Raw genomic sequence first — 10,935 nt, forward strand, 5'->3', positions numbered from 1 at the left:
AATATATTATATTATTAGCGGTTCGAGGAAGCGGTTAGTATCGAGGGCTAAGTATTATTCCTAGTAGCGGTAGTATTACGACGAAAGTTCTCCTGGGTTTTACGGGTTTTTCCGTATAATAAGTAAATAACGATACGAAGGATGTTTTAATCGGTATAAACGCGGTTTAGTCGTCGTATTATATCGTAATATCGATGGTTTATTAGCGTTATAAGTATTAAGGGCTAGGTAGTATCCTAGTAATAGTAGTATCGTAGTAAAGATTCCCGGGCTTATACGTACCTCCCTATAGTAGATAAATAACTATAAGGCGGGATACTTTATTTAACGTAAAACGCGAACTACTTCGCGGGTTAAATAACGGCGCTAACGGCGATCGGTATCCTTTAAATCCTAGTAGCGTAATAAAAACTCCGTGCATTAAAGGTTAAAGGGTCGAAAAAGTTATAAGGTAGTTACTACTAAGGAGGAATAAAGCGTACGCGATATTAGAGACCCGGATATGTTTACTCGAAAGTATACTTTATCGAAGACTATAATACGTACGATGGTTTAAAATAAATAAAACTAGTACCGCTATACTAATCGAGAGGTAAGGAATCTAATATAGTTATCGTATTTTAGCTATGCCTCTTAGTCGTAGAGATATAGTAGTCGCTAGCCCGAAGGTATAAGAGGTAAGGAGAGAAAAGGAGTAAAACGTAAAAGTTACTTATTCGGCTATAGCGGTACGACGAAGTAACTTAAGCGCCTATAACTAAGATAGATATACTAATCGGAGAACGACGAATCTAATGATAAAAACGAATCTTTAATTAAGGTAAAAATAATAAAGATAGTAATCTAGCTAGGTAATGAATTAAATAATAAGTATGGCATGTCCCGTACTTGCGGGAGCTATGGTTACTTTATATAGGTATAAGGCCTATCGTAGCGTGTTACGTAATGCATTAAGAGGGTATGTTTTACCGTACTATTATACTATTTAAAAAGGAAAAAAATAAAGAAAATATAAATTACCTATATGTAAATAATAAGAAGTTACCAGTTATATTATATAAGTAAATTAAGAATTAAGGTAAGTAAACGAATAATGAAAGAAAAAGTAAAGAGCTATATATAAGTAGCTTTTTACGTAATAGATATAATATTTACTAAAATTAAAAAGTAATATAAAGATTATAATTTAGAAATGAAATAATAAATAAAATAATAAATAAAATAATAAATAAAATAATAAATAAAATAATAAATAAAATAATAAATAAATAATAGTAATACTAAAGTAATAATAAGATAATAATAAATTAAATTAATATTATATATTAATTAAAGTACCCTTTATATACCAATATACCGTAAAGTATAAATAAAATACGCTAAAGTACTTCGTACTTCTTTAGGTTTTCGTATCGAAAACTTAAAACCTCTTTAAAGGCTAGGAGAAAAAGGGTAAGTAAGAATCGACGTTTACTTTAACTACAAAAAAGAATTAATTAATAATCGATTCTTAATTAAATAGAAAGAAATTAACCTAGATTAAATAGAAAGAAACTAACCTACATTAAATGAAGAGAAATTAACTTAGATTAAATAAAGAGAAATTAACTTATATTAAACGAAAAGAACCTAACTAAAATTAAACGATAAGAAATTAACCTAAATTAAATAAAGAGAAACTAACCTAGATTAAATAAAAAGAAATTAACCTGGATTAAATAAAAAGAAACTAACTTAGATTAAATAAAGAAAAACTAACCTAGATTAAATAGAAAAATTAATATAAATTAATTTATTTATTAATAGGATCAAAATAGGTAAATAATAGACGCGTTAGTAAGTAAATAAGGATCCTGTTACGTATGCTACGGTTTTATTAAATATATCTCCTTTAAATAAGCTATACGAACTTTTAGCTAATAAAAATAAAATATCTTTTAAATAACTTCGTAATTATAAGGTTATTTATAAGGTTATTTATAAGGTTATTTATAAGGTTATTTATAAGGTTATTTATAAGGTTATTTATAAGGTTATTTATAGGGTTATTTATAAGGTTATTTATAGGGTTATTTATAAGGTTATTTTTATAAAGAAATTACCATTATAAATAAATTAATATAATAAAGGGTTTAACGTATTATAACTATCCTACAGATAGGATAAATATTTACGTTTTATATAATAGATAATAATATCGTAAATAACCTAATTATCCTTTAAATAAACTAAAACCCTTACGGCCCCCCGAAGGGGGGGCCCTGGCATGCTTGTACCTACTTAGTGCTATGAGTTCCCGATAGACGTTATTCTTCCCCAAAATTAGTGCACTTACACAAGTGCAAAAGACAGAAAGGAGGAAACTCTGATTCACAGGAAATAGCCATCATGCGCCAAAGTCGTACTTCTTCCTCGCTTGCCTCTCGATGACAGACGGCCAGAGATAGTACAGATGATGCGCGACGGCGTACGGGAACCAGGGGACCACAAGGCTCCCCCGCGTCTCTCGATCCATGGCCTCGACGCACCGCTCTACAACATAGTCAAGCTTAAGTCCACGCCGGTTAGGGCCGGCCGCACGAGTGGCAGTGTCCGCGTCAACAGCCGACGCTCGGAAGTCGCCCTCCATAGTGGCTGGCAGGACGGATGCAAACACGATATCAGGATGCTCGATGGCGAGAGACTGGTACAGCAGTAGCGATGACGCCTTCGTTGCCGCGTATAGGGCGCGCGTCGGTGCCGGGACCACGGCGGCGAGCGAGGAGACGAGGAGGATAGAAGGCGCGGCCGAGGTCCGCGTCAGTGCAGGGATGAAGGCCAGAGCGGCGATGAGAGGGCCGTATACATTCCCCCTTGTCGCGCGGGCAGCGGTGTCTACCGCGTTTTGGATCCCGGAGCTGGTCGCGTCGCCGTCATCGCCGGATCCGACGCCGGCTAGAGCCATGACAGGCTGCACGGCCGACACGCCAGCGCAGACATACAGCGAATCGAGCCCACCCCATTCGGCCAGCAGCTTGTCCCTCAGCCGAACCATAGCCCCTACGTCAGCGAAGTCAGCCGACTCCCAGATACAATGAGCCCCGCATTCATCCGCCAGCTGCGACAGTCGATCCGCGCGCCGGGCGACGACGCACACCCGGGCACCACGAGCGGCATATCGCTTTGCTATCGTGCGGCCGAGCCCGCTTGAAGCCCCCAATATGAGCACGCGCTCCTCGGCCGGCGGTATTGTCCGCAGCCTCCGTGGCGAACCGGCCCAGACGACCCGCTGAGCCAGGAAAAGTGCGGCGACTGCTGTAACGCCCAAGATCGCTGCACCTGTTGGCAGACATACGGAGCCGGAGGACGATAGCAGGCCTGAAGACATGACACTTCTGGTGGGAAGCTAGCGCCTCGATTTTCGACGGCGACGAAATTCTCTCCAACCAAATGCAAACTGACCAAGGTACAACTCAACTGTGCGTCCCCGTGTATGGTCAGGGGAAGCGCTGAAATAGGTCTGCTAAACATATGTTGGGCTAGCTCCCCTACCACGCGCCACAACGCAGCCCGGCTGGGGGTAGGTAAGCACACACGTGACATGATAAGTAGGAGGCAGGTACCTAAGTGCCTCATCCTTCAGTTGCCTACCACGATCAAGGCCGTTACCCCACTGTAAAAACAGATAGATATTATACCTGCGAACGAGGTTCATACCCGTGGAAGCAAGCAGGCGCTCTCTAGTGTTATAAAGCTAGGTCCCGTCTCGGAATACGCCTCCTTGCCCTAGATCAATTTCTGTTTCCTCCTCACAGCCGAAACCATCAGCGCATATCTCCCACGTGTGGAACTGAGGTAGTTAAAAATATGGAATATAGGTAAATGTCTTGAGGGTTCGGTTTCTTGGGTGTTTATGCCTTCGCTGTCCGCGTCTTCGTCGCCATGTAGCCAATCCTCCCTGCTAGAGCCCTGAGCCCAATCCATCTCTTCCTTCCTGCCGGCCGCCGGCCTGTTAATGACCTCCTCGATTTTATACAACAACGACGAGCAGGACGTCATTAATCTCTCCATTGCCATCCCTCGTTCTCGCCGTTCGGCCGACTCGGGTTGGTTCTAAGCAACAGCTGAAGTAATCGGTAGGTATGACTAACAAGCTCAGGTGAGCATCGTCTGTTCACCGAGGGAGTCGTTCACACCCCCTTACATGATTACGACCCGGCATCTCCTCCACTTCTTTGACTTCCATGCCACGTGAAAACGGAAGTGTCTATATGCTCAGAAGGCAGGACTCCCTACGTGAGGCCCCTTGCTCTATTTCGACTGCTACCTTAGAAAAATTACGGTTTCTATCATCACCTATCACAGTGCGTAGGGGTTTGTAATTCCCCAAGCTGTGATCTCGTGGTTTTCAAACGGAATCTAGGTCGCGGCGGCTGCTTACGATAAACTTCATCAATTGAACTCTGTTGTGGAAGAGGTCAACTTCGTCAACAACGCTACGGATACCGAACGTTTTGCTAAGACTAGAGCCGAGCTGGGCGTGCTCCTGCGCCTACGAGAGATATCGATAGTACCTTTCCTAGTCCTAGGGAACAAGGCCGATCCAGCGTCCAAGACACCATCGCCGGGGCTAGGCCCCGGGCCCACTGTGGCATCCACGCCCAGACCAGCTCCTTGGTATACCTATTTACGATGGAGCAGTTTGGAAGAGGGATTCTACTGATTTGCACAAAGCCCTCGACACACCTCACAACGCGTATAAGTACGAGGGTATTAGCGGAGGTGGGGTGCAAGCAGGTCGGGTAAAAACTACAAGTTTCCCGTAGATGAGCTAAGTAGCGAAGACTACCAAGTAGCGCTGTTAGGAATCGAACCTATCCTTCGTTAAGTAGCCTACTGATCTCCCGTACTTTAGCAATGACAGAACTTGCCTACCTCTAGGTAGGTACCTGGGTATTGGTCAGCCCTGTTTTCCAGCACGGCCCCCGCACACCTAGGTACCTAGGTACTGGGTACCCAAGGCAGGTCGGACAGATAAGGTGAAAACGCGCAACTCGTCCTCAAATCATGCTACTCTGGTATCGCGCCAACTCGCTTTTGTTGGTATGCGGAAAACAAACAGCAACGGGGCTGCAGCGAAGTCGGCGGCGAGCTGAATCGGCACATGCGCATGCCGATTCCAGCTGCGAGAAGACGCCCCGTGACGAGCGAGCCGTCGGGATGAGGAGCATGGGTTGGCTGGTGGTACCGCAGATCGTGTTGTCGGCCTGTCGTGGTTCCAATCCGGCCCTCGCATCATCACCATCCATCGCTCGCTCGCGCACTGAATCCATCACGACGGATCGCAGCTGCGTCCCCCCATATCACGTCTTGGCAGTTATTCTTCAGTCATCGCGCGGTTCTCGATCAGGTCTCCCCCGAGGCGTCGAAGTGGTGGCTTACATAGGTAGCAAGCACCTCAATCAGGCCGTCTCTGTCCGTCACCACAGCCCTGCAGAATGTAGGCAGGTACCTATGTAGGTAGGGTATGTAATACGTAGGTCTCCCGACTTACCACTCGCACAGCAATTCCGCTCTCCCCCCTCCTGCTCTTTTGTCCCTCCCCCACCGCTTCCACCACCTCCCCCTCTTTCTACCCAACTCCAACCCTACCACATCGTCCTCCGTATTGTACCCGCGTCTGGTTTCCCGCCCCTGTTGCCTCCGAGTCTTGGTGGAGGCTACGCAACCCCGATAGCGTATTCCTCTGTCTTGAATCGCGTCGCCGTAATTGATCATCGTCATGTCGCTCCTCGTTCTCCCGAGCGAGCTACTGCTGCAGGTGATGGGACTGCTTCGCGAATCCGGCCATGTTCAGAGTCTCCAGTTCCTTGCACATACCTGCAAGAGGCTCCGTGGACCTGCCGAGGCCTGTCTATATTCCGTGGCGATGTTCACCACGCTGTCGTCCCTACGTCTATTCTTAAATAACACCCGCGCAGAGCCTCGGCGCAACGTTTACCTGCGGGACTTGAGGCTGTTATACTCTACTGAGCAATATGACCATGACCAACCGCCCGAGCCTCCGGACCTTACCTCGTTCCCCAGCTTAACGACCTTCGTCTCCGAAAGTCCCGAGTGCCAGCCGTGGTCGGTGAGGCCGTCCCATTGGAATGTGTTCATGGATTCCTATATCCGGGCATTCGAGCAGGGTTCTCTGCTCAACGAGCCCGTGGGATTGCCAAGGCCTCTTTCGAGCCTGAAATCGTGTTAGTTCCCGAACCTCCCCCCCCCCTCCCCCTCTAAGAATCTGGTCTTGACATCGGCCCACGCACTGGCTTAGTGACTTTGCACTGGACCGGGATTGGTAAGCGGTATTGGACAATAACGGCGGCCTGCCCAATATTCCTGCTCCCCCGACTTCAGTCGCTTGAGATTTCGTGCGCCAGGATCGAGCACATCGGCCCGATCGACACAGGTCGCTTTCATCGTCAAACCCAGCTGGAGTCCCTCACCTTCACCGAGTGCACCGTATCCACCGAAGCTCTGCACGCAGTCCTCTCCTTCCCGGCTGCGCTTCGAGATTTCGCCCTCTGCGAAACCTTCTATCACCCTGTCGAGCCTGGCGACCGCTTCGCTGTCAACGACGTGGACGCGCTCAACCGTGCCATTGCTCAGCAGTCCGGCAGTCTAGAGCGCCTCCAGATCCACTTCCACGCTCAATACTTGAGACATGGGGGAACATTACCTCTATCCCTCTCCGATTTCACGGTTCTATCGCATCTCCAGATTGGTCCGTTCATTCGAGTACCGACGAACGGGACCCACGCCTCCGATTACGTTTTGAAGGCTCCCGCCCCGCCCCGCCTGACCTCACTACGCCTTGACAATTATGGCATTGTCATGTTGAGGGAGCATCGCGTGGATGAGATCCTCTCAGGACTATCGATCGGTGAACTCCTCGCCAACTCCGAGGCCCGTGGTCAGTCTTTTGAGCTGAGTATCTCGCTTGAACGCTTTCCCCCACTCCTACGACGGATTCGCTTTAATAGTCGGAACACACGACCGGTGATGCGTAGGCTTGTCGAGAGACTTGCCTCTCTGTTCCAGAGGTACCAAGAGGCCTCGATCCAATCGAGGCCCGAGTCAACCCTCGATGGACCGACCCCCCACCGGGCCTCTTCTCGCCTACGTATCCTTACTCACAAGCACCGGAAAATGATTCCCCCGTTTCTACATAACGAAGGCCCCCCCCGATTCGTTGTACGGTACGATTCTTGGAATCCACAGGGTTTTGTTCACGACCCTTATCCTCTCGACATTGTTCCTTTGAACAGGGAGATAAGCAGTGACGACGAGAGCATGGATGTAGCTTTTAGTGAAGCTGGTGATGTCGAGTCCGACTATCTGGTGTGAGATGGAGACATCTATTATACGTGGTGTATGCTCTCCTAGGTTCTTTGAAGCTTAAAGTCTAATGGATATTGTGGAGTTCACCGGGCTAGCCTTTGCATGCCTCCCTGGCTATTTCTGAAGGGTTGCCGCGTATTAACAAAGCCTCCTTCTTTCCTTCCACTACGGAACCGCATCCTATCCGGTTCCTTCGCTGCTAGTACCAGATGCGTGGAGCTAATATATTAGGTACAACGATGGGGAGGGGGATTCGGGGTGTTGCCGATGTGCGACGGGGTATATCTCACGAGCCATCGAGGGCTTGGTATGGAAGCAAAGAACCCGACCCGCAACTGGCAATCTTTACATTCCAACCCAATGCTTGAGGGTCAGTCAGTCTAACAGACGCCCCCAGTTGTACTCTAGACTGATCTAGACTGAGTGAGAAGGAGAGGGAAGGCGAGGCGAGATATAAGATGCATGCTTAGGAGATCGAAGTGCTTACATATTGGTATTTCCCAAGAGGTCTCTTCTGCATACTTCTTTTCACCTTGGCCTCTGGTCTTCCGTGGGCGGAGGATTCAGCTAAGCAGGCACTGCCAGCCAATTGTGCCAGCTGCCTTTCTCCTATATACCCCACGCTTTCTCTTCTGTTTGTCAACCGATCAAGGGGATACCACAGCTGCGTCACTTGGTCGTTGAGCTCTTAACCAGATACATCAACTTGTTACCTGTAAAGTAGGAGGGATTGTGTATTATTGTTGCGCTCGTCTAGCTACCGGTCAGAGAAGCGGGCAGCTATCTCGATTCACAATCCGGATTTCCGAGACCAGATTCGGTCTAGTAAATTGCTGGGGTTAGATCGACTAGGTGGGTTGCGTGGCATGGGATGGAGTTCACAGGACTGGCTGGAACAGGCAACTCGATAAATGCTCGATGCTTTGCCCGTAATTTGCTTTGCTAGAGACCCTTCCTTTCGCGCGTCCCCCCCCCCTCCCCCCTGTCCCTTTGCCCCTCGTCTCCATCAACATGGCTGTCTATCCAATTCGGCTTGAGTTGGATCCATCTGGGGCTGAATCTACGTATGTACTACTGTTCATAACGCTGTTGCCTTGCCGCGCAGGGTCTCTCCTGTAGACCCGCAGCATCGTTGATTTCCGTCAGTTATTCTAGAGCCGACGCAGTTTTCGCGCTTGGAACGTGACCGCGCAGCGTAGCATTGCACGCTGACCCGGAAGCCTGTGTGTATTTAATTCGTCTTTTGGCCGGCCAGCGAATCCTCCTGTGCTCCTACGCACATGGCTACGGACACTGCGAAGGAATGTCATGCAAAGTCCACATGGCATGCTGCAGGCATTTGGCATACACAATTACACAATGGTGCGATGCAGTGAGCAGATACGGGCTCTCGCCGCGTGCGATTCGTCCAAGTCTCCAGGTATACCGCTAGCTGTAAGCACCATCTACCTCCCACGTGGAGGGAAGATACCGTCGTATTCACACACCCTTTATGTGAGCTGGCGACATTTCCGGGGGACTATTGCTCTAGGGTCTCTATGTCTGCGCGTTTTGGGCAGATTCGTGACAGGCATTATGGAATCCATCCCTATCGTAGATCCAGGCAACTGGTTTCAGGCGGCCAGACCGTAATTGTTGTTGGTGGCTGGTTACATCGTGGACATCCTCAGGACTGCATGGAAGGAATCCCTCGAACGTGTGCTCATATATGTGTGAATATATATAATCGCAAACGATGCCGTCGACATGGTATGTCCAGAGCCTCCCCTTTTCACCTTCCCTCCCGCTGCCTATTGCGCCTCGCTGCCCACTGCTAACTAAGGTATCACAAACTCCCCTTGCAATGCGGTTGATAATATTGCTGGCGTGGCTCATGGGCGTGGCCCCGACTCATTCTTGCGGTCAGGGCACAGCCGGAATAAACAATGTCATCGTCTTCGGCGATAGTTATACGGACGAGGGTCGACTGGAATACTTCTTGACCCATGGTGTTCCCCCCCCGCCCGGCCTCTATATTCCACAGTCAAACACGACAGCAAGCGGCGGAGTTAGTTGGCCTCAAATCGCCGGGAAGCAGATTGGGGCCAAGGTGTATAACTATGCCGGTAAGGGAGTCCTCAATTCCATTCGGAGGTAGATGCCGCGTCTACATTCCCCATGCTCTCTTTCGCCCCTTCGCCGCCGTCTCAGCCCAACGCGTCAATCCGACCGAGCTAACATCCGGAGCCGCTCAGTGTCTGGAGCTGTATGTACCGACTTCTTTCCAGAAGTGCTCCCCTCAGTGCAAGAGTATGAGTCGCCAGCCTTCTTGGCCGACGTGGCCTGGAAAGACCCCAAGACGGGTACCAACACGCTCTATGTGAACCGGAGAGCCGATAATACTGTGTATTCACTCTGGATAGGAGCCAATGACCTTGGTGTCAATGCGTTTCTCACGGACTCACAACAAGCCGGGAAGAGCCTCGAAGATTTTGTCGAGTGTATATGGCCTGCCTACGACGCAATTTACCGTGCCGGTGGCCGCAAGTTCGTGCTCTTCAACGTGGCACCCCTCCAGCTCGCACCCTTGTATACCTCGGTGAAGAACGGGGGAACCGGCAACGTACCGCGATGGCCGAACAAGGAATCATACAACACGACCGAGTACGAGCAAAAGATCTTCGAGTATTCGACGACCGTCAACAAGGTCTTTGAGTACGGCGTGCCGTTCCAGCTCCTCGTAAAGAAGAGGTGGCCCGGGGCTTCGTTCAGCATCTTCGACGTACACCAGCTGATCACGGACATTTACAACCAGCCGGCGCAATACCTCGATCCCCCGGCCAACGCCAAGGGGTACTACATCTCGTGCCCCAACTCGATAGGAGCCAGCCCCAGCTGTAGCAAAACCTCAGAACACCCGCTCTCAAGCTTCCTATGGTAAGTCGCGTCTGGTTGCGCGTATCGCTAGGAGACATTGCAAGCTAATGCGACTTCAGGTACGACGACTTGCACTTCTCACCCAAAGCTCGTAAGTTCCATTCCGCACTACGTGAAGCCGGCCCCGCTGACTCACTTCACTCAAAGATGAGTATATTGCAAGCGAATTCACGAAAGTCGTTACCAAGAAGTCAAAGTATGGCATCTACTACTAGCTGCGTTTCAAATTGTCGGAAATTGGTTCGCATCTATACAGCATTTAATTTTCTACCACGCACTTAATACCTAACGTGCACCCCACCCCTATTTTGTCTTTGGTAAGAGACAACGGAACTACCTACCTAGCGATGCGGCGGAATACCGGCTAGCAAATCGCTCAAATAGAGGATTTCAAATGAAGCGTATTTAGGAACGGGGTGGTGGAGCGGATAAGGGAAGAGTTTCGGCTGGAGGCATCGAGCATTGCGTCTGGTACAGTAAGCAGCTTCACGACGGACTCGCCGATGGGATTCTTATCGGCAGGGGTTTTAGAGGGTTATTGGTATTTAATCATGCACATATAGGTACCTATTTATATATGTACATATGGTAGGAAAGTATGTACATATTCATTCATTTTCATCCCATCCATAGACATATCCCAAAGCTGCC

At 48.7% G+C, this 10,935-nt stretch overlaps 4 protein-coding genes across 4 annotated transcripts; 3 read left to right on the plus strand and 1 right to left on the minus strand.

Moving 5' to 3' along the window:
* Positions 1-2,213: 2,213 nt before the first annotated feature.
* Positions 2,214-3,661, minus strand: GGS23DRAFT_577934 (NAD(P)-binding protein). The gene has a single exon (XM_051516959.1). The coding sequence runs from the start codon at positions 3,365-3,367 to the stop codon at positions 2,387-2,389; it is 981 nt and encodes a 326-aa protein (XP_051369638.1). The 5' UTR covers positions 3,368-3,661; the 3' UTR covers positions 2,214-2,386.
* A 1,254-nt stretch (positions 3,662-4,915) lies between these two features.
* Positions 4,916-5,982, plus strand: GGS23DRAFT_201949 (uncharacterized protein). The gene is made up of 2 exons (XM_051511790.1): positions 4,916-5,515; positions 5,801-5,982. Exon 1 carries the CDS (start codon positions 5,047-5,049, stop codon positions 5,497-5,499), a length of 453 nt encoding a protein of 150 aa, XP_051369639.1. The 5' UTR covers positions 4,916-5,046; the 3' UTR covers positions 5,500-5,515; positions 5,801-5,982.
* On the plus strand, positions 5,762-7,602 carry GGS23DRAFT_613053 (uncharacterized protein; the record flags this gene model as incomplete). Its single annotated transcript, XM_051520537.1, has 2 exons — positions 5,762-6,227; positions 6,302-7,602. The coding sequence occupies 2 exons, from the start codon at positions 5,762-5,764 to the stop codon at positions 7,372-7,374; spliced, it is 1,539 nt and encodes a 512-aa protein (XP_051369640.1). The 3' UTR covers positions 7,375-7,602.
* Positions 7,603-8,960: 1,358 nt separating this feature from the next.
* Positions 8,961-10,935, plus strand: GGS23DRAFT_577938 (carbohydrate esterase family 16 protein). Its single transcript, XM_051516960.1, has 4 exons — positions 8,961-9,473; positions 9,603-10,284; positions 10,344-10,375; positions 10,432-10,935. The coding sequence occupies exons 1-4, from the start codon at positions 9,104-9,106 to the stop codon at positions 10,497-10,499; spliced, it is 1,152 nt and encodes a 383-aa protein (XP_051369641.1). The 5' UTR covers positions 8,961-9,103; the 3' UTR covers positions 10,500-10,935.

Source organism: Durotheca rogersii (genome assembly GCF_024521655.1).
Source record: "Durotheca rogersii strain YMJ 92031201 chromosome Unknown GGS23scaffold_20, whole genome shotgun sequence".
In the NCBI taxonomy this organism is placed as follows: domain Eukaryota; kingdom Fungi; phylum Ascomycota; class Sordariomycetes; order Xylariales; family Xylariaceae; genus Durotheca; species Durotheca rogersii.

What these genes read in the sequence shown, in the direction of transcription:
- GGS23DRAFT_577934 (XM_051516959.1), bottom strand. Translation starts at nt 3,367, where the DNA reads ATGTCTTCAGGCCTGCTATCGTCCTCCGGCTCCGTATGTCTGCCAACA.
- GGS23DRAFT_201949 (XM_051511790.1), top strand. Translation starts at nt 5,047, where the DNA reads ATGCTACTCTGGTATCGCGCCAACTCGCTTTTGTTGGTATGCGGAAAA.
- GGS23DRAFT_577938 (XM_051516960.1), top strand. Translation starts at nt 9,104, where the DNA reads ATGCCGTCGACATGGTATGTCCAGAGCCTCCCCTTTTCACCTTCCCTC. An exon ending in CCGCTCTCAAGCTTCCTATG is followed by an intron (nt 10,285 to 10,343) that starts GTAAGTCGCGTC and finishes ATGCGACTTCAG; the next exon opens with GTACGACGACTTGCACTTCT. An exon ending in GCACTTCTCACCCAAAGCTC is followed by an intron (nt 10,376 to 10,431) that starts GTAAGTTCCATT and finishes CTTCACTCAAAG; the next exon opens with ATGAGTATATTGCAAGCGAA.